We start from the raw sequence: 27518 nt of genomic DNA, 5'->3' as shown, positions 1-27518 counted from the left end.
GCTGTTAACGTTGGGATATGCAAGCATAGGTGAGAGGCATGACCAAGTCCTGCCCATGCTCCACCCACATGTATTCCCCCTTTGCAGTTTTTCCACTACAGCACTTATGTGCTCTCCTACAGAATAGTGCCTAGTGCACTTGCATGTGACTGCGAGTTAAGGCGCTACCTATGTGCACAAGGAGCATGTAACTGCACTAGCCCAGTTATGGAGTTGCCCTTACAGCCTGTTTGGAAGGGTAACAAGAATTAAGCCACTGCTGAAGAACTGTTACACAGCTGTGTCTCCAGAGGTTGTGCCCAAGAAAGAAGGCCTAAGAGAGCTGGTGGACATGAGAATCATCTGATCGCTTGACTTCCTGGAGCAAATGTGGTAAACCTCATTATTACCTAGATGGGATTTTAGACAGTGCTGGGGGTGAACCAACTGGATTGGTACATGTGTGTACTGATGAAACAGAAAAATATGGGATGGAGGCTAGAAAATAAATTTGAGCTTTTAGGTAGAAAATTGAAATCCAGCACTAGAGAATGACATGGAAAAGGGGACCTGTGGACAGAGAAAAGTTTGGGCCATTTACTGTGGGAGTAAAACCTTTTTACTGCCCTGCAGGAATAGTAAAAAGCCTTGCTCCCGTGTTAAAAAAAAAAAAATCAAAATCGCAGTTACTGCTCCCGTGGGTACAGCATCTCCATGTCTCCTCCCTCTCCCCCCCCCCCCCCCCCTTGGTACCTATACTATATGGAGCGCCAACAGTGATCCCCACAGGCCCCCAGTGCTCCATATGGTAGAGATACTGACGGGGGGGGGGGGGGGATACAAAGTGCCAGACCCGCGGTAGGGAGGAAGGACTGGAGGGAAGGGAGAAAGGCTGCCTGGATGTATCAACGTCATCTGAAACTGAACATGGCCAAAACCGAGCTCATCTTTCCCCCTAAACCCACCTCTCCTCTTCCCCCTTTCTCTATTTCTGTAGATGGCACACTTATTCTCCCTGTCTCATCAGCTCGTAACCTTGGAGTCATCTTGGACTCCTCTCTCTCCTTCTCTGTTCACATTCAGCAGATTACCAAAACCTGACGTTTCTTTCTCTATAACATCAGCAAAATCCATCCCTTCCTCTCTGAGCACGCCACCAGAACCCTTAGCCACACTCTTATCACCTCTCACCTAGATTACTGCAACCTGCTTCTCACCAGCCTCCCACTTAGCCACCTCTCTCCTCTTCAATCGGTCCAAAACTCTGCTGCGCGACTCATTGTTCGTCAGAGTCGCATTGCTCACATTAGCCCTCTCCTCAAGTCACTTAACTGGCTCCCTATCCATGTCCGCATTCAATTCAAACTTTTCTTACTGACCTATAAATGCATTCACTCTTCCACTCCCCAGTACCTCTCCACTCTTGTCTCTCCCTACGCCCCCCCTCGGGCACTTCGTTCTGTATATAAATCTCTCTTGTCTGTCCCCTTCTCCACTACTGCAAATTCCAGACTCCGTTCCTTTTACCTCGCTGCACCTCAAACCTGGAATAGACTTCCTGAACATGTATAGTCTAGCCCTGTCCTTGCCCATTTTCAAATTCAGGCTAAAAGCCCAACTTTTAACGCTGCCTTTGACACCTAATCACTGCTCACTTGCCTGTACCTTTTATCCCCACCTCGTTAATTCCCTTACCTCTTAATTGTTCTGTCTGTCTGTCCTATTTAGATTGTAAGCTCTTTGAGCAGGGACTGTCTTTACATGTATGGTGTACAGCGCTGCATATGCCTTGTAGCACTATAGAAGTGTTAAGTAGTAGTAAGTAGTAAAGGGACTAGGATCCATGGGGGGGGGGGGGGGGAGACTGAAGCACTGGACCTATGGAGGAGAGGGGCTGGAAGGGAGAGAAACGTGGACCCTGTGGTGGAGGGGGATTAGAGGGAAGGAAGAGAGGTGCTGTACCTGCAAGGGGTAGGGAAGAGAAGGGAAAAAGATGCTGAACAAAGGGAATGAAGGAAGAGGGAGTAAAATACTAAACACACAGCAGAGAGAGGGAGAGACGCTGGACACGAGAGGGGGTACACGGACACAGAGTGAAGACGCTGGACACGGCAGGGGGTATACGGACACAGTGAAGACGCTGGACACGGGAGGGGGGTATACGGACACACAGTGAAGACGCTGGACACGGGAGGGGGGTATACGGACACACAGTGAAGACGCTGGACATGGGAGGGGGTATACATAGTAACATAGTAGATGACGGCAGAGAAAGACCTGTGCGGTCCATCCAGTCTGCCCAACAAGCTAAACTCATATGTGCAACTTTATGTGTATACCTGACTTTGTATCTGCCATTTTCAGGGCACAGACCGTAGAAATCTGCCCAGCACTAGCCCCGCCTCCCAACTACTAGCCCCACCTCCCACCACCGGCACAGCCACCCAATCTCCGCTAAGCTTCTGAGGATCCATTCCTTCTGAACAGGACTCCTTTATTTTTATCCCATGCATGTTTGAATTCCGTTACCGTTTTCATCTCCACCCCCTCCCACAGGAGGGTATTCCAAGTATCCACCACTCTCTCCGTGAAAAAAATAGTTCCTGACATTTTTCTTGAATCTGCCCCCCCCCCCCCCCCCTTCAATCTCATTTCATGTCCTCTAGTTCTACCGCCTTCCCATCTCCGGAAAAGGTTCGTTTGCGGATTAATACCTTTCACATATTTGAACGTCTATCACATCGCCTCTGTTTCTCCTTTCTTCCAGGGTATACATGTTCAGGTCAGCAAGTCTCTCCTCATACGTCTTGTAACGCAAATCCCATACCATTTTTGTAGCTTTTCTTTGCACCGCTTCAAGTCTTTTTACATCCTTAGCAAGATACGGCCTCCAAAACTGAACACAATACTCCAGGTGGGCCTCACCAACGACTTATACAGGGGCATCAACACCTCCTTTCTTCTGCTGGTCACACCTCTCTCTGTACAGCCTAGCAACCTTCTAGCTAAGGCCACCACCTTGTCACACTGTTTTGTTGCATTCAGATCCTCAGATACTATCACCCCAAGATCCCTCTCCCCGTCTGTACATATCAGACTCTCACTGCCTAACACATATGTCTCCTGTGGATTTCTACTCCCTAAGTGCATCACTTTGCATTTCTTCGCATTGAATTTTAATTGCCAAACCTTAGACCATTCTTCTAGCTTCCGCAGATCCTTTTTCATGTTTTCCACTCCCTGCCGGGTGTCCACTCTGTTACAAATCTTAGTATCGTCTGCAAAAAGGCAAACTTTACCTTCTAACCCTTCGGCAATGTCACTCACAAATATATTGAACAGAATTGGCCCCAGCACCAATCCCTGAGGCACTCCACTACTCACCTTTCCCTCATCCGATCGAATTCCATTTATCACCACCCTCTGGCGTCTGTCCATCAACCAGTTCCTAATCCAGTTCACCACTTCGGGTCCTATCTTCAGCCTGTCTAGTTTATTCAAGAGCCTCCTGTGGGGAACCGTGTCAAAAGCTTTGCTGACATCTAAGTAGATTATGTCTATAGCACATCTGTGATTCAATTCTCCATCTCCAGTCACCCAGTCAAAGAATTCAATGAGATGCGTTTGGCACGATTTACCTTTGGTAAAACCATGTTGTCTCGGATCTTGCAACTTATTGGCTTCCAGGAAATTCACTGTCCTTTCCTTCAGCATCGCTTCCATTACTTTTCCAATAACCGAAATTAGGCTTACCGGTCTGTAGTTTCCCGCTTTTTCCCTATCACCACTTTTGTGAAGAGGGACCACATCCGCCGTTCTCCACTCCCATGGAACCTCTAAGAGGGACCCGCCAGAACCTCTCTGAGCTCCCTCAATATCCTGGGGTGGATCCCGTCCGGTCCCATGGCTTTGTCCACCTTTAGATTTTCAAGTTGTTCATACACACTCTTTTCCGTGAACGGTGCTATATCCACTCCATTCTCATATGTACTTTAGCCAGTCATTCGTGGTTGTTCTCCAGGATTTTCTTCTGTGAAAACAGAACAAATGTATCTGTTTAGCAAATTTGCTTTTTCTTCAGCGTATCAAAACTCTTCATCCTCCCCCCCCACCCCGCAGCACAGCACGGAAATTCAAGATACCCACTTCCTACCGCACAAATATGGCATTTTCTCTCCCTGCCCCAAATATTGGCTCCCATCTCAAAGGCGCCAGTGTCGAAACCCTATCATTCTGTCCCCATGCCCTCTGCACTTCTCTCCACAATTCCACCAGATGCCTCGCATATGGATTTTATATCCCAGCCAAGATCACTCCCACTCCCTCAGTAGTCCACAAGTAAGAACTCATCGGCCTATGCGGGCTATATGACTGCGCCAACTGACTGGTGGGCTTGGTTATCCCCCTCTCCCAGTCCATGATCATCCGCAGTTGGGCATCAAAATAATACCACTCAGTATTGGGCACTGCTCTACCCCCCCCTCTCAGGAGCACCCCACAATACTCGTCCAGCCAAACGGGGTTGCCTACCCTCCCATATAAACTGTGACAAAAAACCCTGCAATTGTTTGTGTCCGTCTCAGAACCTCCACTGGCAGCGCCTGAAACAGAAATAACTATCTAGGCAGCACGTTCATCTTCACCACTGCCATACACCCCCACCATGAAAGCCACAATCCCTTCCATCAGGACAACTCCCCCCGAATTTGGTCTATTATCTTCCCATAATTAAGACTATACACCCTTCCCAAGTCCCTAGGAATCTGAATCCCCATATACCGAATGTGGTGCTTGGCCCACTTGAACACAAACAATGATCTTAATCTACTTTTCTCCCCCTGGGTCAAAGAAATCCTCAATAGCTCACTTTTATCCATGTTAACCCTTACGCCAGCAATATCATAAGTACATAAGTAATGCCACACTGGGAAAAGACCAAGGGTCCATCGAGCCCAGCATCCTGTCCACGACAGCGGCCAATCCAGGCCAAGGGCACCTGGCAAGCTTCCCAAACATACAAACATTCTATACATGTTATTCCTAGAATTATGGATTTTTCCCAAGTCCATTTAGTAGCGGTTTATGGACTTGTCCTTTAGGAAACCGTCTAACCCCTTTTTAAACTCTGCCAAGCTAACCGCCTCCACCACGTTCTCCAGCAACGAATTCCAGAGTTTAATTACGCGTTGGGTGAAGAAAGATTTTCTCCGATTTGTTTTAAATTTACTACACTGTAGTTTCGTCGCATGCCCCCTATAGTCCTAGTATTTTTGGAAAGCATGAACAGACGCTTCACATCCACCTGTTCCTTAGCGTCCCTCCGGACCGGACCAGGATTGGACTGATGGGTTGTGCTCGCCTACCAGCAGGTGGAGACTGAGAAAAACTCTGACTCTAGAGAGCCAATAGGAGCCCTGGCCATGTGACCTTAGCCTCAGTATTTTCTCAGTCTCCCAGCAGGTAGGAAGCGAGCCCATTAGTCTCTCTCTTTCTCTTTTAGAGGTTTACAATAAGAACAACATTGCTACCTCTTCTTCTGTGCCTAGGAATTCTCTGTTAGACGCTGGTCAGGTAGGGACTTCTTTTCCTTTCTTTTACAGCCTCTGGGGGTGTCAAACTCGGATGTCTCCGGGTCCCTCCCCCCTTCCTCCCCATCTCCCATACATAGCTGGGAAGGACTACCCTTTGTTTAGAAAGGTGTATGTCTTTGGGAGAGGCAGCCACTATAGAAAGTTAATTCTTATAAGCATTTTAAGGAGCAAGCTACATCCCCCGGCTACCAACGAGCAGACAGCTATGTGTTGTTCTATTACTCTTCAGCGGAGTTTTCCCCCATTACTTTAACGAGCAGGCAGCTCTGGTTGCTGTTTTAGGTGTCTATATTATCTAGCTGGTTAAAAAAAAAAAAAAGAGGCAGCAGTAATTTGGAGGAGTTTAGCTGTAAAAAAAAAAAAAAAAAAAAACAATTAAAGACAACTTGTCCCCACTGACTGAATGAGCAGACAGCTCCGTTTGATTGCATGGGAATGCTGTGAGTCAGCTGTGTAAAAAAAAAAAAAAAAAAAAAAGAGTAAGCGGCAGCATTTTGTTTTCAGCCCTCTTTGAGTTGAGCTGTATTTTATTTAGCACTGCCGTTTGTGTTCTTCCCTTAGCGGTTTGTTCGGCGGAGCAGGGCTTAAAAAAAAAAAAAAAAAGAGAGATTTTGGCGCGAATCGGGGACGCGCGTTACCGTCATGTCCGAGAAGCTGAGACGCGCTGTATGCTAGCGTCGGGGATCTCCTCTTCCGGCTCCTGTAAATATTGTGCGCCGCTGGGGGGTGCGTCGGGACTTTTCTCTTTCGCCGTCTTCGGGCCGTTTGGGGCTGATCTTTCTCAGGAGTCACCTATGTTCTTTAGGGGGGTCATTTCTTTGCTTTTTATGTTTTTAATGTTGAGTAGCTGGTTGCTGTAGCCTAATAGTCAGCACTACAGTCTCTGAAGCTGCTACTACTACTATTTATCATTTCTAAAGCGCTACTAGAAAAACGCAGCGCTGTACACTTGAATATGAAGAGACAGTCCCTGCTCCTCAGATCTTACAATCTCATTAGGACAGACAGAACAAACAAGAGATAAGGAGATTTTAAAGTGAGCAGGTTTAAAATAAGGGTCCTGAACAGAGTGAATAAGGGTTAGGAGTTAAAAGCAGCATCAAAAGGTGGGCTACAGAACTGGGTGCAGGTCCCAGTTTTAGTAATTTATTTCTCTTTCTGGGACTCCTGTATGTCTGTGTCCCACTATATATACATTACTTGGCCAGCCTGTTTGATGTTTGTTTCTTTATAATCTCGGGTGGCGTTTGTCTGTGGACTAGGAGCCAACTTTTCAAAATTATTGGGGGTGCTAAGTCCAATGAAAATGACCCCTCCCTGGACATATACATAAGTTTTTCTCAATATCGGGGGTGCTCAAGCACCCACAGCACCCACAGAGTCAGCTCCAATGTGACTGTGGGAAGGTAGTTCACAGTTGTGTTTTTTTTGTTATAGCATTTTTCGAAAGGTTTATTTATTTATTTATTTGCATTTGTATCCCACTGCCGCGTGGCAGTTCGTTCCAGAGTTGCGTGCTCTTGTAGGAGAAGGTTGATGCATGTAGTACTTTATACTTTATGCCTTTGCACTTAGGTTGCTTTCCATACCAGGATATTTCCTATATGTTAGCTGTACGTTTGTTCTTCCACAGGCATGGGGGCAGTAAGGATGTTATCATAGGTACATGCCACTCTCACCTGTTTAACTTTGTGTCATGAAATCATAGTTGCAGGCTACTCTTACACGACAGTCATCTTCTTATTTCCTCTGTCCAGGAGTTCTTGCGGTTTTATTTTTAGATGGTTATGCTTTTCATTTCGCCTCCTTTCTCTATCGCTCTCACGGCAAGGCATGTGAAGTAGGGGTCTCCCTACATAGACTCTTGGATCTTAGACCATTTTCTCTCTTGATTCTTCCGAATGCAATTTTAATTTCTAGTTCCTAAGAATGGATCTCCCTTCCTCCTATTTGGAATCTCACTGCCGTCATGCGCACTCTCAATGTCTCAAATCTTTATCACAAGAACCTAGTTCCTAAGAAGGAATTTTCCTTCCTCCTATTTCAATTCTAAATGCTGTCAAGAGCGCTCTCAAAGTCTCAAGTCTTTTTCATGAAAGCCTTCGATCCATAGTGAAGCTTCGTGCAGCACATTTTTTGATACAAACTTTTCTGCATATTTCTCTTAGGAGAGTTTCTGAGAAGGATAGAGCCCGGTGTGAAGGAAGCTAAGCAGGGTCTGCCCGGGCTGGGTCCTGGAAGGGTGACCAGCTCACAATGCGCAATAATGTCCCTTCACAACACTGTTTTCCAGTCTCTAAAAGTTCATCATAGTTATGCTACCCCTCAGAAAAGGGGAGATTCTTCTTCACTCATGGCGAGTCAGCTAGCTATTTTAAAAAAAAAACAAACAAAAACCTCTTGTCGACAAGTCAGCAAGTCGCAGACCGAGAAGTGCAATTTTTATGGTTCTCAGGATGCCTAGTACTGGTGGTCAAGAGTCGTCTAAATATTTCGCAGTCTCCACAATATTTTGGGGTTACATGCGACATAGTTGCAAGGTTTTTTCCCTGGGCAATTGCCTTTTGCAGTCTCATGAGCTGCACTCCCGTGCTCTTTATCTTTTTGAGTGTTCTGAAGCATTTGCAGCTTCCCTTTTGTTTTTTTCCCCGAGACTGCTGCTCTTCTTTTCGGCATTAGTTGAGTAGGACATTCCTCCTGGCATTTGGTTTTACTTCCAGGACTACCATGTGGTCTCTTTACTTTGCAACTTAATTTTTTCCTTCTTGGCTCTTGGCATTCGGTTTGCTTTCAGGATTACCATGTGGTCTCTTTACATTGCAACTAGGGGACTGTCAGTCGCTCTCGGAGCAAGGAGGTATCCCTGAGGGCTAGCGTTTTATTCTGAGCACTCTGTCTTTGGTCAGCATTGTTGCCATGTTATGTTAGTCCGGAATGCTCTTTCTGTACTCTCATAGGACTGTTATCATCTTAGGTTACTTCAAAGACTCAATCCTGCTCTCTGGCAGGACTGTTTCTAGCTTATGTTCTTTCAGAATGGTCTTCGGTCTCCTGGTAGGTCTGTTGCCTTCTTAGGCTACATATTGAGGCCCCTGGTAGGTCTCTGGTCTTCTTGTGTATTGAAGGTACATCCTTTCCTCGGACAGTTCTACTATCTGGTCATTCTGTTTCTTTACAGGGCTTGCATGTGCCCCCCTTTACACGATTGACATGTATGTCATTTTATTTTTGCATGTTTTCACTTTTCTCTGTAAGCTGCCTAAGGGGTAATCTAGCGAACAGTGCAGTGAGATGTCATCGGGGAGGCCCAGCTTCGGTTCTCACTCTGACTCTAATCGTCCTGCCTCCTAGGTGGGTTCACATCCGCACTGACGTTTGGTTTATTTCATGGCTGATGTCTGTTTTATTCAAGGGGAGTCATTTGTATGGATCTACCATCTGACCAGCCCTGTAGCATGCCATCCCCTTCTGGCATGGTGGCCTTTTCTTCAGGTCGGGCATTTCGCTTAGATATTTGGATCTCAGGGGCGTAACCCTTATGTTTTTTGTTTTTCCTTGCAGATATACCAGGCTGCCTTTTAGGTTGTCATCTTGACTTTTTATGGAGCCGAGGGGGTTTTCTGTTTTCTCTAGAGGACCTTCTCTCTTCCCCAGTCCGGCCTCTTTGTTTCTCTCTTGCTCAGGCTGGTGCATGCTCTCAGTCTGGGACAGGCATTCAGCCTTGCTAAGCAGGATGGCATCTTTTGTAGTTGCAGTATTCTCTTCTCAGCTTTTAGCCTCTGTGCCTTAGTGACATTGTCAGAGGGACAGGGTGTTATTCTTCTTCGCACGATAATTCAAAATCATCTTGTTTCCTTTAAGGTTTCTTTCTCCTTTCAGACACTGTTGTTAGTAGCCATGGCTTCAGCTAGCAGGGTCAGGACTGCAAGTTTCTCTCATACAGGTTTTCTTTTTTTCCAATCAGCTAGTACGTCTAGGTAAGAGGTACTTCTTCACCTGGGTATTCCTTTTTCACTCTACCTTAGTTTCCCATTTTTCATCTTTTCCAATCACTTTTTTCTTACTGGTCTGGACTCTTCTACTGGCGTTCAAGATCACAGGAAATTATATGCTTTATATATGCTTTACATATTAAAACAGATCTTATATATTTAGAGAACTGTTACAAGCTATTTGGTCCTTCCTTTTGGTACTTCTAGTCAAGGTAAGGTTGCCGTTGTTTCGGCCTCACTATATCTCGACGTATTAAGGAATTCATACCTTCTATTTGTCTACTCACTGGGGGACCATTTCCTGAGAGTGTTATAACATATGCCCCATCTTGAGAAGCGGGGTTCTTTCCTTCGCACAGCGATTTTTGGTGCACTAGGTGCACATTTTGTACGGTGCCATTTTGAGCTTAGCTTCATTCTCTTTTGATTGATATACACTCTACATGTTCATTGTCGCCAGGAGGTGATCTATGCAACTCGGAGATGCTTAGGGGTTTGAAAGGGTCCCTCCCTTAAGGTTACTGCTTTGGTACTTCCCATCAGTCCAATCCTGGTCCGGAGGGACGCTAAGGAAGGAGACATTAGATCTTACCTGCTAATTTGCTTTCCTTTAGTTCCTCCGGACCGGACCAGGCCCCTCCCATATTTTGTCACTTTTTCAACGGGGTATTAAAAAAAAAAAAAAAAGACGCTTGTACATATATAGGACTTTAAGTGGACCATGCCACGTCTCTGGTCGGAGTTGCTGGTGGGTTCAGTTGCTGGAATATATGTGTATGTATGTATTTATATATCTATCTATATATGTATGTATATATTTATATATCTATATATGTATAGAACTTTGAGGTCCTTAGCACTTCTGTGCTGAGAGTTGCTGGTGAGTTCTAATTCAAGTGAGCCATACCACTTCTCTGGTAGGAGTTGCTGGTGAGCTTTCCTACAAAAGAGACATACCACTTCTCTGGTGAGAGTTGCTGGGGTACCCAATTGCTGGTATATATATATGTGAACCTTTAAGTAAGCCATGTTAGTATATATATGTGAAACTTTAAGTAAGCCATACCACTTCTCTGGTGAGAGTTGCTGGTGAGCTATAAGACAAGTGAGCCATACCACTTCTCTGGTGAGAGTTGCTGGTGAGCTATAATACAAGGGAGCCATACCACTTCTCTGGTGAGAGTTGCTGGTGAGCTGTAGTACAAATCGGGCCATACCACTTCTCTGGTAAGAGTTGTTGGTGAGCTCTGATACTTGGCATTGCCGAGTGCTTTGTGGCTGCTAGGATTCCATACGGCACAGATGGTCTTTCTTTCTTTCCTGCTTTGTTATTCAAATACTGAGGCTAAGGTCACATGGCCAGGGCTCCTATTGGCTCTCTAGAGTCAGAGTTTTTCTCAGTCTCCACCTGCTGGTAGGCGAGCACAACCCATCAGTCCAATCCTGGTCCGGTCCGGAGGGACTAAAGGAAAGCAAATTAGCAGGTAAGATCTAATTTCTCCTTCCACTCCACTCATTATTTTATATACCTCTATCATGTCTCCCCTCAGCCGTCTCTTCTCCAAGCTGAAAAGCCCTAGCCTCCTTAGTCTTTCTTCATAGGGAAGTCGTCCCATCCCCGCTATCATTTTAGTCGCCCTTCGCTGCACCTTTTCCAATTCCACTATATCTTTCTTGAGATGCGGTGACCAGAATTGAACACAATACTCAAGGTGCGGTCGCACCATGGAGCGATATAACGGCATTATAACATGCTCACACCTGTTTTCCATACCTTTCCTAATACCCAACATTCTATTTGCTTTCCGAGCCGCAGCAGCACACTGAGCAGAAGGTTTCAGTGTATTATCGACGACGACACCCAGATCCCTTTCTTGGTCCGTAACTCCTAACGTGGAACCTTGCATGACATAGCTATAATTCGGGTTCTTTTTTTCCCACATGCATCACCTTGCACTTGCTCACATTAAACGTCATCGGCCATCTAGCCGCCCAGTCTCGTAAGGTCCTTCTGTAATTTTTCACAATCCTGTCGCGAGTTAACGACTTTGAATAACTTTGTGTCATCAGCAAATTTAATTACCTCACTAGTTACTCCCATCTCTAAATCATTTATAAATATATTAAAAAGCAGCAGTCCTAGCACAGACCCCTGAGGAACCCCACTAACTACCCTTCTCCATTGTGACTACTGCCCATTTAACCCCACTCTGTTTCCTATCCTTCAACCAGTTTTTATCCACAATAGGACTTTTCCTCCTATCCCATGACCCTCCAATTTCCTCTGTAGCCTTTCATGAGGTACCTTGTCAAACGCCTTTTGAAAATCCAGATACACAATATCAACCGGCTCCCCTTTGTCCACATGTTTGTTTACTCCTTCAAAGAATTGAAGTAAATTGGTCAGGCAAGATTTCCCCTCACAAAAGCCGTGCTGATTCGCAGGGCCGTGCCAAGGGTCTCTGGCGCCCCCCTGCAGACTACCAGTTGCCCCCCCCCCCCCCCCGCCCGCACCTGCCTGGCTCCAAGGCAGCGATTCCCCTCTCTCCCCTGCCCTCCCGCTCCCATGTAGGAACTGCCCGCCCTCTTCTCCCCCCCCAAGATCCCGTTCCTTTTTTTTTCTTTTAAATTTACCTTCCTCCGGCAGCGCAGCGTCAGTGAAGGAGGCGGCACTCCCAGTCCCGACGTCTCTAGCCTTCACTTGTTCACTGCTCACTGCCCCGCCTTCTTCTGACGTCGGCGGGGCAGTGAGCAGCGAACAAGGGAAGGCTAGAGACGTCGGGACTGGGAGCGCCGCCTCCTTCACTGACGCTGCGCTGCCGGAGGAAGGTAAATTTAAAAGAAAAAAAAAAGGAACAGGATCTTGGGGGGGGAGAAGAGGGCGGGCAGTTCCTACATGGGAGCGGGAGGGCAGGGTAAGCACGCAGCAGCGGCGCCCCCCAGAGGATAGCGCCCCCCTGCGGCGCTTACCCCGCTTACCGCATCGGCACGGCCCTGCTGATTCGGTCTCAGTAATCCATGTCCTTGGATGTGCTGTGTAATTTTGTTTTTAATAATAGCCTCTACCATTTTCCCCGGCACCGACTTCAGACTCACTGGTCTATATATATCGTTCAAATTCCCTAAGAATCTCCAACACCACAGGTAGTGTCTGCTTAGGATCCACCACATAAAGTAGCACATCATCCGCAAACAAAGCAATACGATGTTCCATCCCCCCAACCCTAATACCCTGAAAATCTGGATGCTGACATATCATTACTGCCAACGGCTCTATGTACAGTGCAAAGAGGAGGGGCGACAAGGGACATCCCTGCCTAGTCCCTATACCTGTTGGGAAAAAGGAAGTATATACCCCATTAATATTAAGGCATGCCTTCGGAGCTGTATACAAAGCTGCCAGCCAAGCAACAAAATTATCTCCCAGGCCCATGTGATTCATCACTTCTCGCAAAAAACCCCAGCGTACCCGGTCAAAAGCCTTCTCCACGTCTATAGCCAACAAGGCTGTACTAGACCGGGACCTTTGTGCCTCCCATATTAAATGGAGAGTAAGCCTTATGTTATCCCCTACCTGCCTCCTCGGGATAAACCCAGATTGATCTATATGGATCAATTTTGGCAACACCCTAGCCAACCTGTTAGCCAGGACCTTGGCTACTTTCTTTGCATCCACATTCAGAAGTGAAATAGGCCTATAGGCACCACAAACCACGGGATCTTTCCCAGGCTTAGACAGAACCGTTATCCCAGCCTCAGACATAGATACTGGGAGCTCATTGCCCTCCAAAACTCCATTTCCCACCTGCACCAATAAGTCTCCCAGCTCCTCCACAAAACATTTATAAAACCTTGCTGAGTATCCATCTAAACCTGGTGCTTTACCATTAGTGAGCTGTTTTAGCACACCCTGTACCCCCCCCCCCCCCCCCCCCAGTCTAATGGGTTCTCCAAGCTGAGCTCTTTGACTCTTCCAATCATTGTAATGGAACCTGGTCCAAATACTGAGCTATATCTGCAGCCAGTGTATCCTCAGAAGCACTATATAAATCTTGATAGTATTTCACAAAACAATTTCCAATGCCTGAATCAGCATAGTGCCAACCTCCCCTATCATCTTTCATCTTTTGAATAAGGGAGCACCTCTCCTCGCCCGTAAATAACAGGCCAACATTGCACTTGATTTATTGGCAAATTCAAAATATTGCTGCTTTAGCTTGGTTCTCATAAAATCCACATCTACCATCTTCAATTGTGCTATTTCCCCTCTCACTTGCTTAAGGTCTTCCCATACCTGCGGTGTAGGGTTTCTTTTATGCAGCTTTTCTAAGTGCAGTAACCTCATCTGTAAAGTCAGCGAGTGCTGCCCTTTTTCCCTTTTCTTGCGCGATCCCCACTTAATCAAGGCACCCCTCACCACTACCTTCATCGCATCCCATAACACCCCATCAGTTACTTCCCCATTGTCATTAAAGCGACGGAACTCTTGAATAGTATGCTTAATATCTTCCCGCACTTTCTCATCTCCAAGCAGTGACTCATTAAGTCTCCAGACTCCTTGTCGCCTGCATTGACCCAACCCAGTTAATTTAATCCACATTGGCGCATGATCAGAAACCCCCACCATATGCCATCCATAGCCCCCACCATATGCCGTTCATTGCGATGCACCCATAACCCATCTATCCAGGAATAAGTCTGTGCTGCATGTGAGTAAAAGGTGTAATTCCACTGCACCCCATGTAACAACCTCCAACAATCCACCACCTCCATCCCCTTCAAAAATTGTAACAATGCTTTCCGCCCAGGTCCACTCTGCTGCCCTCCTCCTGTCGAGTGATCTAGTCTTGCATCCGGGGCAATATTAAAATCCCCCCTACCACAACCTGCCCTCCTACAAATCCCAAAATTTCTTCTTTTAACGTTTGAAAGAATTCCCTCTGCCCCACATTTGGTGCATAAATGTTAATCAATGTCAGCTCCTTGCCCTGCAACCACCCTCTGAGGGCCACACAATGCCCACTGGTATCTCGAAACACCGTTTTAATCACAAACCCACAAGTTTATCTTATCAAAATGGCCACTTCCCCCATCCTTTTTGGTCCTATTCCCTGATGTACCACCATCTCCCGACGCAGCATGTGAGTATCTCTCAGTCTTAAGTGTGTTTCTTGTAAAAATATGTGATTTCCGGCCCTTCGCCCTCACAGGGAGGGAAAGCACAGATAAGAAAGAGAACTTGGACTCAGGCGCAATCAGTTATTATCTTTATTGATATCTCACAGAGCCAAATAGAAAAAATAGTTCTCTCCCTGGAACAGGTTGTCAGTCAGCAGCACGCATCCTGAAAAACAAACTCTGCTCAGCTCACACCTCTCCCTGCTATCACATAAATACTGTCACAAGTGGTGTTTTCTTAAACAAGGTCTTTATTTCAAATCAATAAAAGCAACCCGACACGGAATCGTGTTTTGGCCGTAAAGGCCTGCGTCAGGGGTCTATTGATTTCCAATACAGAAAATATTCTTGTAGATCAAATTGACAAACAGTTAACTTCCTGCTAACTGAGATAATCACATACAGAGTGCTACTGCACAACCTTCTCTGTCTACCCGGAGTTGGAGAGCACTAACTCCGGAAATGACGTCACGCACTTCCGGGTGCGTCACCAGCAGAAGTGCCCAATCACAACTCCAACAGACTAAAAAAACAGCATAACACGGTGCCCGAACGTCAATCAATGAACGAAAAAAGACAAGCGGTATCAGCCACACATGCAACACTCCCCCCCCCCCCCCCCCCCCCAAGTCGCCACTGGACCCCGTCACCCGCACACTCCCGCCTACCTCCCTCCTTTCCGAATTCGGACTACCATAGCTTTAAAAACATTTTACTAACCTGACTGAAGCACAGTACAGCCAGCTCGCATTTACCTTTCCCCTTCTCTATCAGCGTCCGGCCCTTGCATAAACAGGAAATGAGGGCGGGACCACAGCTGAGAGAGAAGGGGAAAGGTAAATGCGAGCCGGCTGTACTGTGCTTCAGTCAACGAACAGCAACAAAGGAAAAAAAAAAAACGAAGCCCTTCAACACTGCCACAACAACTTTTGCACAAGGTACAGTTTAGTCAAAAAATGTGATTTACTCTGACACTCCACCTCTCTCACATACACAGTCAGTCACTATCACACACACAAAATCTCTCTCATACACTCTGTGACACACACTCTGACACAGTCACACTCTCTCTCTCTCACACACATACATACCAGCGATAGGAAAAAAAAAACAGTTCTGCAAGCACCTGCGCTACAATAAAGACAAACTCCCCTATAAAGAAACAAGGTACAGCTTAATTTAACTAACAAAAAAAAAGATGCCCTCACTCTCAATGTCTGTATCACTAACACACACATACACTCATTCAAACGCCCCTCCCAACATCCACCCTCCTGCCACAAAACAAACACACACACAAAAAAAAATCTCTCACACCCACACTCGCACATTCACTCTCTCTGTCAGTCACTCTTACACACACACACTCCCAAACATACACACTCCGAGGAAAATCTTGCTACCGCCCGTTTCATTTGTGTCAGAAACGGGCCTTATTTACTAGTATATATATTTTTCATGATATAGCTTAATTGTTTTCTATGACTCTCAACTTCCTTACTCCTTGATTGTAGTTTTGAGGAGGAGCTGGGGGGGAGAGGCACCATCTCATCCTCAGGCAGCAGATTTCCTTTGGACATCCCTGTTGTTTATGCTATTTATTGCCCACCTCCTGCCCACTCTGTTTTCTTTTTTCTTTTTGTTTTCTTGTCTTTCATCTTTCGTGGTTTGTTTGTATTCTGCTCTTACTTTTGGATTCTTTACACAACCCTGGTGTTTTGTGAGGAAGAACAGTATGACAAATGACAATAAACAGTAAGACAGAAAATCTAATGGACTGTTTTGATTTACCTTTTAGGTACCTATCATCATTGCCGTCTCATATATTGAAAAATGAATATGTTAAGAAATTTTTCAGCACTTACTCAACTGCCCATCAGCATCAGAGCCCAAGTAAGTTAAAATGAAAGTATGGTGGGACTTTAGCTGGAAGGTTGCATTGGCTAAATAATTTGCCCCATGGTAGATTGAAGAGACAGGAATTGCTTGAATTTTAGTTTAAAAAATGTGAATCATACAAGCCGTGAAATAAGAGTTGTAAAACTGACTTGGGCTATAATGGTCCATCTCATTTGGCATCCTGCTTCTGACAATGGCAAAAAGTATAAAAACAGGAGTATGTGCAGCATTCTCCATACATTCTCATATCCTTCCAATTGCCAGCGCTTAGTTTGAGGATGCATTGAATGTAGAGCAACACCCTTAACCAATGTTAAATATTCTGATTGATTTAATCTTTCTGAACCCATAGGCACTGTTTCCCTCCACAGCATCCTGTGATAGCAAGTTCTAAAAGTTATCTGCACCCATCTGGAAGACTTCTTTTGTTTTTAAACCTGAAGATAGTTGTGTCACTGAGTACCCCCAAGTTTTTATATTGTTTTATGCCAATTGATGTAGTTTTTCCCCCTTTGGTATATTGTACTCCTAATAAAATCAGTGTGTTTTTGTATACTTTTCATTATTTAATATATCTGTTACATCACCCTTGGTCATCCCATTCTAAGTAGACATGTCCTAAAAAGTTTGATATTGCTGCTCTGGAAGCTTTTTCTCTCCCCCTCTTCTTATTGTTGCCGTTCTCTTTCCTTTTATGAATAACCAGCATATTGACAATTACTGCCTAGATCAGCTGGCTTTTGTCTCTGAAGCTGAATTCAAAACTGAGTAATTGCATTGTTTGTGGGAACTGTTTATCACTTTCTACACATGAGGAGTATTTTAAATATGCAGTATGAATACAGTCTCTCTTCTAGCCTTCTTGACACCCCCACCTTCCAGCTGAGTCTTGTTGAAATCATTCAGTGTACATTATATGAGTCGGTTCAGTACATCACTACTGATGGTTAACAGTCAATTTTCTTTTTCCCAGATCTTGGCAGTACATCGCTTCATAAAGTGAATGCTACCATGGCTGCAAGTATAAGGTGCAGTATTATTTCTATATGTTTTTAAGAAGAGGGATGGTGTCGACATAATTGCTAAAATTGCTTGGGTACATGTAGTAAAGCTGAGTTCATGTTTGTGTTGTACTGTATGCATTTACCTTTAATTGTCCTTTGAGTTAGAAGATAAATAGCACAGTACAAAGACTTGCTTTCCATATGTTAACAGAAGCTAATTTGGTGATACAAGTTATTACATTAAAAATTCACTTTTCTGGCGAGGAAGTGATGTCACACCAGTGAATTGCGGTGTAAAACCGAAGCTCCCGCTACACAACCTCAAAACAGCTATAATAAGCAGCACCCCAAGGTGAATCGTGCCCTGACAATCTTGTACGGAGGGGCAGAGAAAACGCTAGTGTCGGATATGTCCGCTTCTCGGAGCAAAGTGTTCAAATTCATCGGCGTTTTCTTACCAGCAAAAGGGGAAGGTTCCTGAGATGCAGGACGAGGAAAATGGCGCCCATAAGGACAGCTCTGGGCAGAGAGAGATAGAGCCTCCAAGCGGTGAGCTACTGAGAGAGGGGATGGAGGCCAGTCAAGAAATCTGGGCCAAACTTTGTATCTGGTTCCAGGAGATAAAAATGGATATCAAAGAAATGCGCCTTTGCTCAGTTAGGAGCGGATTTAAGAGGAGAAATAGCGGAACTGGGCACCCGCGTTGCAGAGGTAGACAACAATAAGGAGGAACATGCGGAGTCCATATCTACAATGGAGCAGCAAATACAGGATCAAAAAGCTGAAACTAGATACCTTATGGACAAAGTTGAAGATTTGGAGAATAGGAGCCACCACGCTAATATTCGAATTCGCAAGATCCCTGAATTGCCCGAATTTAATGACTGTGAGGCTGTGACGCCTATAGACCTCCAGGAAACTGGCAAGATTGTCAACAAAATCTTATGGACTTCATCTCGAATACTTGCTTTATCTAACTCTAATCTACTCGTACTGGGTGACATAAACTTGCACCTAGAAGACCAGAAGGCAAAGAACATACAAGAATGCAAAGATTTTTTCCAACTTCGGGATTTCAATAAGATAAATACTCAATCAACCCATATCAAGGGACATGCACTTGACCTCTTCACACACAAACTCTCTCCTGATCAAATATTTACTATATCCGATATAAACTGGTCACAATTACCTTGTCAGACCATTTCAAATTAGATATCCATGCAATGGAAAATAAAAAAAACCTAATTCAGAAACAAGAACGAAAAACTTTTACCACCAGAGGTCACATTGATCCAACACTATTCTGGCATCAGTTCTACAATAATGATTGGTCAACTCAAATAGAGTCCCATCAATACCTTCTTAACTGGGACATGAGATGCAAGAATATACTTGATTCAATAGCACCAATACAAACAAGATCATCACAAAGAAACAAATCACTTCCTTGGTTTAATGATGACCTGAAAAAATTAAAAACCCAAACAAGAAGACTTAACCGTGCATGATCAAACTTTCACTGCATGGAAACTAATGTTAAGAAAATATAAATATTCTATCAGACAATATAAAGGGTTATATTACAACTCCAAAATAGGGCAAAACAATAAGGACCTATATAAATTATTTCAATTTGTACATAACCTTTTAGACGTTACACAGTCACGCTATCTAACATGAGTACCCCATCAGCAGACGATCTAGCCACTTACTTTAATGAGAAAATCATCAAACTAAGATCCACCTTGCCAACTAACTCCTCCAACTATGTAAAATTCATCAACTATTTAGATCCGACAGCCAATGAATATCCAGCAGATAGAATATGGACAAATTTCTGTTTATTAACAGAAGACACTGTCGCCCAAATGATCAACAAATTCTCCAAATCCCACTGTAAACTGGATGCATGCCCCAGCTACTTAATAAAATCTGCCCCTCAGCGTTTCATAACAGATCTCACCTCTTACTTAAATCACATGCTTCAACATGGTCTCTTTCCCACGGATAAAGGCAATATCCTACTGACACCAATTCCCAAAGACCAGAAGAAAAAGCTAAATAATATAACTAATTATCGTCCAGTGGCATCCATCCCTCTAGTAGTCAAGTTAATGGAAAGTCTGGTAATTGAACAACTTCTCAGTACTACGCTCTTCCCAATCTGGATTCCGTGCTAATCACAGCACAGAAACAGTTCTAATAACACTCATGACCAAATTCAAACACATTATTGCAGCTGGTAATAATGTCCTTCTGTTGTTCGACATGTCCAGCGCATTTGACATGGTCAACCATGATATTCTATTAAACATTGTAGAATATTTTGGAATAGGAAGAAATGTATTGAATTGGTTTCATAGTTTTCTAACAACAAGAACATACCAGGTAATATCTAAATCAATCATATAACCATGGAGACCGGAATGTGGTGTGCCTCAGGGATCTCCGCTTTCACCGATTCTCTTTAATCTAATGATGTTACCTTTGGCCAAAGCATTGTCTAACCAAGACCTAAATCCATATATTTATGCCGATGATGTGACGATATATATTCCGTTCAAAAAGGACTTATCAGAAATTGCAGGCAAAATAAATCGCAGCTTCCAAATTATGAACTCATGGGCAGATGCTTTCCAACTAAAGCTGAATACAGAAAAGACACAATGCCTAATATCACACTATAATAAAATCAACTATCCCAACATAAACACACCAAACCATACTCTCCCTATTGCGGACACCCTGAAACTCCTAGGCGTAACAATTGATCGCAATCTTAATCTAGATTGCCATGTAAAAAATGTTATAAAGAAAATGTTCTATGCAATGTGAAGGCTCAGAAGAGCAAGACCTTTCTTCCCAAGAGAGATATTTCGCGCATTGGTGCAATCATTGGTTCTGAGCCATGTGGACTACTGTAATTCCTTATACGCGGGATGCAAGGCACAAACCATCAAGAAACTCCAGTCAGCCCAGAACATCGCAGCCAGATTGATATTCGGCAAGGCGAAATATGAAAGTGCCAGACCCCTTAGAGAGAGCCTGCATTGGCTCCCACTGAAAGATCATATTGCATTCAAGATATGTACCTTGGTTCATAAAATCATTTATGGAGATGCCCCATCACACATGTCAGACCTAATTGACTTACCATAGAGAAACAACAAAAGTTCATCACGCACCTGCTTTAAACCTTCATTATCCCAATTGCAGAGGACTTAAATACAAGTCTGTACATACATCCAGTTTTTCATACACCTGCACACAACTATAGAATGAATTACCGATCGCCATAAAAACAACACACGACGTGACAACCTTCCAAAAATTATTAAAGGCGTACAATAAAGATTCCCCATAACGATTTGACTTCCTAATTATTCCAATCACAACTATTAAGCAACTCTCCTATCTGTTCATCTTAATTATATCCTGACGACTGAATATTATATCTTGTCCTGATATCATTGTTATGTTGATCTTTCAATCCACTTCCAATCCAATATGATTTACTTATGCACTTATTTGTAACAATTGTAAAATTATTATTCCGTTAATATGATTGCAATGATATTCTATGTACCCATCTGTATCTATATTCTGAAATTCTTATCCTATAATGTGTACATGTTGTTATAACATTTTGTAAGCCACATTGAGCCTGCAAATAGGTGAGAAAATGTGGGATACAAGTGCAGCAAATAAAATCAATAGCGGCTCAGCTGCTGTCTACGGCTGCGGAACCATGTGTTCAATCATCCATACCCCTTGAACAGGCCCACCGGGCTCTGGGGATGAGGAAGCCTAATCAGCCTAAGAACATTGTTGCATGCTTCACTGAATTTAAACTAAAAGAAGCAGTGATGAAAAAAGCAAGAGCGGCAAGTCCAATCACGTGGGAAAGTTACCCCATTGAAATATATCAGGATCTCTCGGCAACAACTTTAAAAAGAAGAAGTGAGCCGTGTCCATTAACATCCCAATTGAGGGAGGAGGGGATACCATATAAATGGCAATACCCCTTTGCTTTAGTATTTTCGCAAGCGGGCAAGCAGCAATGAGTGGCATCGATAAAAGAGGCCCAGGAATATCTACGACAACCTGGAGAGGGTGAGTCGAATCAACAGAAGGAGCAAGCAGGAATGGCGTTCAATAACAAGCCGAAATGGCAGAGAGTTTCACATGGACGGGGCTACCTGCGGAGGCAACTGTCGGGAAAGCAGATGGCGGATCAAAGTGGAAAGTGAGGAGATCGGAAGCATCTGACGGGGGTTGGCCTCGTGTGGAAAGCAGTGGTGTGATCAGTGATGAACTAAAGTGAATTTGAGGTGAACTAGTAGAAAAGGCTGGTAGAGAGCTGGAGACGACACTTCTTCCGCAAGAGACATGTCTCAAGTTGGTAATTGGGCATGTCTTATAAGGATACGGGGGGGGGGGGGGGGGGGGGGGGGGTGAGGGGTAAGAGAAACGGGCAAAGCATCAGGTGGAGGCTGACTAGAGGGAAGCTCTATGTATGTATGCTAAAATATGTTTAAGTGTGTTACATTGAATGTTAAAGGCCTTAACTCCCCAATGAAGCGTAAGAGGATGTTTAAAGACACGACAAGGTTGAAAGCTGATGTAATTATGGTACAGGAGTCTCACTTGAAAAAATGTCATGAAAGACTGGTGTCGCATAGGCGGTACCCAAAGGTGTTTCATGCAACGAGTGCACTTTCTCAGAAAAAGAGAGGAGTATTCATGGCTTTCTCTGATGCTCACCCTTGGCAAATAATTAAAACCCTAGCAGATAAGAGAGGAAGATATCTATTGGTCATAACATCCCTCTATAATGTGACTTATACATTTCTCACAGTAGTGGAGTGGAGGAGTAGCTTAGTGGTTAGGGTGGTGGACTTTGGTCCTGGGGAACTGAGGAACTGAGTTCGATTCCCACTTCAGGCACAGGCAGCTCCTTCTGACTCTGGGCAAGTCACTTAACCCTCCATTGCCCCATGTAAGCCGCATTGAGCCTGCCATGAGTGGGAAAGTGCGGGGTACAAATGTAACTAAAATAAATATATGCTCCCAATGAGGGGCAGGGAGCGTTCTTAGAGGAGCTGGAGAGGGTGTTACAGCTGAATGTGCAAGGTTCTCTGGTGATGGGAGGGGACTTTAACCTCACGGTAAATCCCTCACTAGACAACTCGGCGGGGCAGGTGGGATATGCTAGAAAGGATAGAGTGGCCTTGGGTAAGTTTATGGCTAGATGGGGGTTGATAGATCTTTGGCGAGTGACACATGTACAAGAAAAGGATTACACGTTTTTTTCATCAACGCATAACTCATACTCTAGGATAGATTTATTGCTAGGAGATGGGGCAATTGCTGGGGCTCTGCGGGAAGTACATATTGAACCGCGAACGTGGTCGGATCATGCCCCAGTGGTAATGGAGCTAAGGATTGCAAGGAGGCCAATGGGGCCGAAGTATTGGCGTCTAGATGAGGCTCTCCTGAGGGAACCAAAAGATGTATCGGCGATTGAAAAATATATAAGAGAATATATAGAATTCAATGATGTGGGGGGAATACATCCAATAAGTTTGTGGGAAGGATTATAAAATCTTGCGGGGGCAGTTGATAGCACTGCGGGTTCACTTGGGTAAGGTTCGGGAGGCGCAAGAGGTTAAAGAGAGAACATAATACAAATAGAAAAGACACATAAAGCAAACCCGTCTGATGTTCAGGCAATTGAGAAATTACATCAATGCCGGTTGCGGCTTAATGAGGTGCAACTGGCTGAGCTAGTGAATCAATTACAGCAAACAAGGCAAGAATATTTTGAATTTGGGGAAAAAGCAAGTAGGCTGTTAGATATCGTAATTATATAGGTAGCCTTAAAAATTAGACGGGTCAGAATGTTACTCAGACAGAGGAAATTCAAGAACTATTTTGAGTATTATTCCAAACTTTGAGTTGGAACAGGTCGCATCCGGGAATGGGATAGAGACGTATGTCAAAGAGTCCGACTTGCCTCATCTGTCACAGGGGGAGACGGAGATGCTTTCGGCACCAATAACCTTAGCAGATGTGGAATGGGCCATCGCGGATCTTCCCCTTGCGAAGGCACCAGGACCGGATGGATTTCCTGCGAAATTTTACAAATTATATGTCACTCTTGGCACCCCTGCTGCTCAGGTTGTTTCAATCATTTGATCAGGCACAAGAGCTTCCATACTCTTGGCGGTTGGCTGCGATAACTCTATTGTTAAAACCAGGGAAAGACCCGCAGGAGTGCGGTTCGTACAGGCCAATCTCGCTGCTTAATGTTGATTTATAAAATATTTACAAAAATATTAGGTAGACGCTACCCAAATTAATTCACGGGGATCAGACGGGTTTCATTACAGGGCGTCAGGCCTTTGATAATATTAGATGTCTGCTACATGTTATACAACAGGTAAGGGACAATCAGGAACCGGCGGTGCTGTTAACGATCGACGCTGAAAAAGCTTTTGATCGAGTAGAGTGGGACTTTTTATTTGCTGTATTGCGTCGGGTGGGGATTGGGGGGCCGCTATTTGAGTTGGCTCCATTTATTGTACCAAACACAGCTATCTATATTAAAAATCAATGGATCATATACCAAACCACTAGAACTACATAGAGGAACTAGACGGGTGTGCGGTTTCGCCATTATTGTTTGCCCTCTTTATGGAACCCCTGGCATGTGCAGTTCAGGCAAACTCGAGTATTAGGGGAGTGGTGAGAGGGGGAGCATAAGCTTATGTTATTCGTGGATGATGTGCTTCTGACTATGACACAGCCTGAATCCTCGGTAAGGAGAGTAGTAGAGGTAATGGCACAATATGGGACTCTGTCAAAGTCTGAGTTGTTGGATCTAACGGTTCCACCTCGGGAGGTCTCCCAGCTTAGGGCAGCCTTCCCATTTACTTGGGCCGCCAAGTCTATAAAATATTTGGGGGTACAGATAATGCCAAAAGTGGAAAAATTATACAAGGCGAATTTCCCAGCTAAAATTACAGAATGAATGGCAGAGCTGGATAGATGGGAGGGTTTGAATGTCTCGTGAATGGGGAGGATTGATGCAATTAAAATGATGCTACTCCCCAAAATACTATATCTCTTTATGGCGCTTCCCATCCCAATCCCCCGTAGTTTTTTTGCGCAGCTTAATCGTAAACTATTTGCTTATATTTAGAGAAAACGCCCCCCCCCCCCCCCCCCCGAGGGTGTGTCGAGCAATTATGTTTCAGCCTCATGGGAGGGGAGGTATGGGGGTCCCAAACTTCTTTCTTTATTACCAGGCGGCCCAATTGAGGATACTGGCAGATTGGAACCCATACATGAACAGGAAGTGGCTACATTGGGAGAAAGCCTGGTTGGGAATGCGTGCATTAAGAGATGTGCTTTGGCTCCCAAGCAGAGATTTATTGGCTGTAATGCATGGGATCCCAGTGGGTGTGAGTCACTTGCTGACCACTTGGTACCAAATAAGGAGGAAGTGGTTTCCGGAACGAAGGTACTTCCTGCAGACGTCCATTAGCAGGGCTCCGGGGTTCCAGTTGGGAGAAACAGAGAAGGTGTATCGGGAATGGTCACAAGCTGGGTTACACACTTTGGGTCAGCTATGGCCCATAACGTCTTATCTACCGCGTGAACCGATACTCTCATATCACCCCTCTCCTCAAGTCGCTTCACTGGCTCCCGATCCGCTACCGTATACAGTTCAAGCTTCTATTGACCTTCAAGTGCACTCAATCTGCAGCCCCCCATTACCTCTCTACCCTCCTCTCCCCGTATGTTCCCACCTGTAACCTCCGCTCTCAGGAAAAATCACTCCTATCTGTACCCTTCTCCACCACCGCTAACTCCCGACTCCGCCCCTTCTGCCTCGCATCACCTTATGCCTGGAACAGACTTCCTGAGCCCATATGCCGTGCGCCCTCCTTGCCCATTTTCAAGTCCTTACTCAAGGCCCATCTCTTCTTCTTTGCTTTTGGTGCCTAACCACCTTCCCCTTTCCTGATACCTACACTGGCTACATAGCTTGTTACCGTTAGATTGTAAGCTCTCTTGAGCAGGGACTGTCCTTCCCCATGTCTAAACTTGTACAGCGCTGCGTAACCCTGGCAGCGCTATAGAAATGCTAAGTAGTAGTAGTAGTATGGGATAATGGGGGGATGGTTAGCTTTGATAGCCTTCTGGAGGAATATGGGATCCCTGCTAAAGATCAGGTATTTTATTGTAGAGTACGGCACTATATTCTCTCATGAGCCAGGGAGGAGCTGGAACTAGAGGAGACAGCGATAGAAGTGGCGTTGAGAAAAGGGGGTGGAAGGAGTATTGTTTCTTGCTTATACATGGCCTTGTTACAACGAGCAGTTCCTCAAAGGCACTATATAAAAAGATGGGAGGAAGCGTTACATAGCACATTCACACGGACAGCTTGGGAAGGAGGATGTAGATATCTATTTAAGCCGTCCTTTGCACAATCAATGATAGAGAATGGGTTCAAAATATATTGTTGGTGGTATTATACACCAGACAGAATACAGCATATATATGCTGGGGCCTCTGCTGAGTGCTGGCGTGCATGTGGGGCAAGGGGAACTTTCATGCACATATGGTGGGAGTGTCCAAAAGTGCAGGAATATTGGAAAGCAGTGCTGGCCCAGATAAGTCTAGTATTACAGTGTACATATCCAGATAAGGTAGAACATTGTTTGTTGCATTTTAAACCCAAAACAGTTAAAGCTTCTCACCACAAACTTGCAACTCAATATTTAGTTGCAGCGAAACTAGCATTTGCCAGGGCATGGAAACAACGGACCCTCCCAGATATCTATGTGATAAGTCAAAAAGTGGGTTACCTACACCAAATGTCAAAATTAACAGCGCTGAAGAGGGGTAATATGGAGGCATTCAATAAAATATGGCAATTATATGAGCAATTACAAACTCGTATGTCAGCCTCACCTTGATGCGGGGTGGGGAGGGTGGGGGGAGGTAGGATTAGTATGGGGATGTAGTAGTATAGGGGTTGCATCTGTTATGAATCTGCTGTTGTTGAAGCTGATGATAATGCTGGAGAAATAAGTCAAATAAGATGACAACTATTGTAAACAATGGATTGTGGTTTATATTAAATCTATATAAATAAATAAATAAAAATTTAATTCATTTTTCTGGGACCAAACCTATGTTGTATTCCTGGTTCACTCTTTATAGCATGCTTAATTTCACTTAATGACCAAATTTAGAACTCATGATTTGCAGGGTTCGAGAAGCAGCATGGTATCCTGCCAAGGACCAGTATTGCAGTGAATGGACTAATGCAAGCTGGGACAGAAGATAAAGTAGGGGGAAAATCCTTAAGTAACTATGAATGAAGGCTTATAGTTCTAGATTTCAGTCATAGTTCTGACTGAGTTGGAAGTACAAAAGGGCAGGAAGAAATGTGATGAAGAAAAATTCCTATTCCTTCTCATCCTACCAGACCAGCCCATACATCTGAGGTAATGCCCCCTTATCAGCAGATGGGGGCAGAGAAGAACTCCTATCCAGACTCAAGCCACTGGTATAGATTGTGTGGCTGGGATGGATAAGCAGTATTTTTCTCTGCCTCCAGCAGGTGGTAGACACACGTAGGATCTGTGAAAACAGAACAAAAGTATCTATTTAGCAAATTTGCTTTTTCTTCATCACTATCTACATAGCGGTTCGCAGTATCTTTTAGTCTCACAATTCCCTTTTTAGTCATTCTCCTTTCACTAATATACCTGAAGAAATTTTTGTCACCCCTCCTTACATTTCTAGCCATTTGTTCTTCCGCTTGCGCTTTCGCCAGACGTATCTCTCTCTTGGCT

The 27518-nt window shown here is 44.6% G+C and overlaps 1 protein-coding gene across 1 annotated transcript in view; it reads left to right on the top strand.

Annotated features, from left to right (window-relative positions):
* Positions 1 to 27518, top strand: part of ZCCHC14 (zinc finger CCHC-type containing 14) — a 198245-nt gene that overhangs the window by 81586 nt on the left and 89141 nt on the right. Inside the window, exons 6-7 of the mRNA XM_030204564.1 lie at positions 16539 to 16633; positions 17613 to 17667. Of these exons, the coding sequence (XP_030060424.1) occupies positions 16539 to 16633; positions 17613 to 17667 (150 nt within the window). The remainder of the gene's footprint in view (positions 1 to 16538; positions 16634 to 17612; positions 17668 to 27518) is intronic.

The sequence above is a fragment of the Microcaecilia unicolor genome, chromosome 5 (assembly GCF_901765095.1).
Source record: "Microcaecilia unicolor chromosome 5, aMicUni1.1, whole genome shotgun sequence".
Taxonomy (NCBI): Eukaryota; Metazoa; Chordata; class Amphibia; order Gymnophiona; family Siphonopidae; genus Microcaecilia; species Microcaecilia unicolor.
Note: the sequence above shows the minus strand (reverse complement) of the source record. Positions and strands in the feature narration are given on the sequence as shown.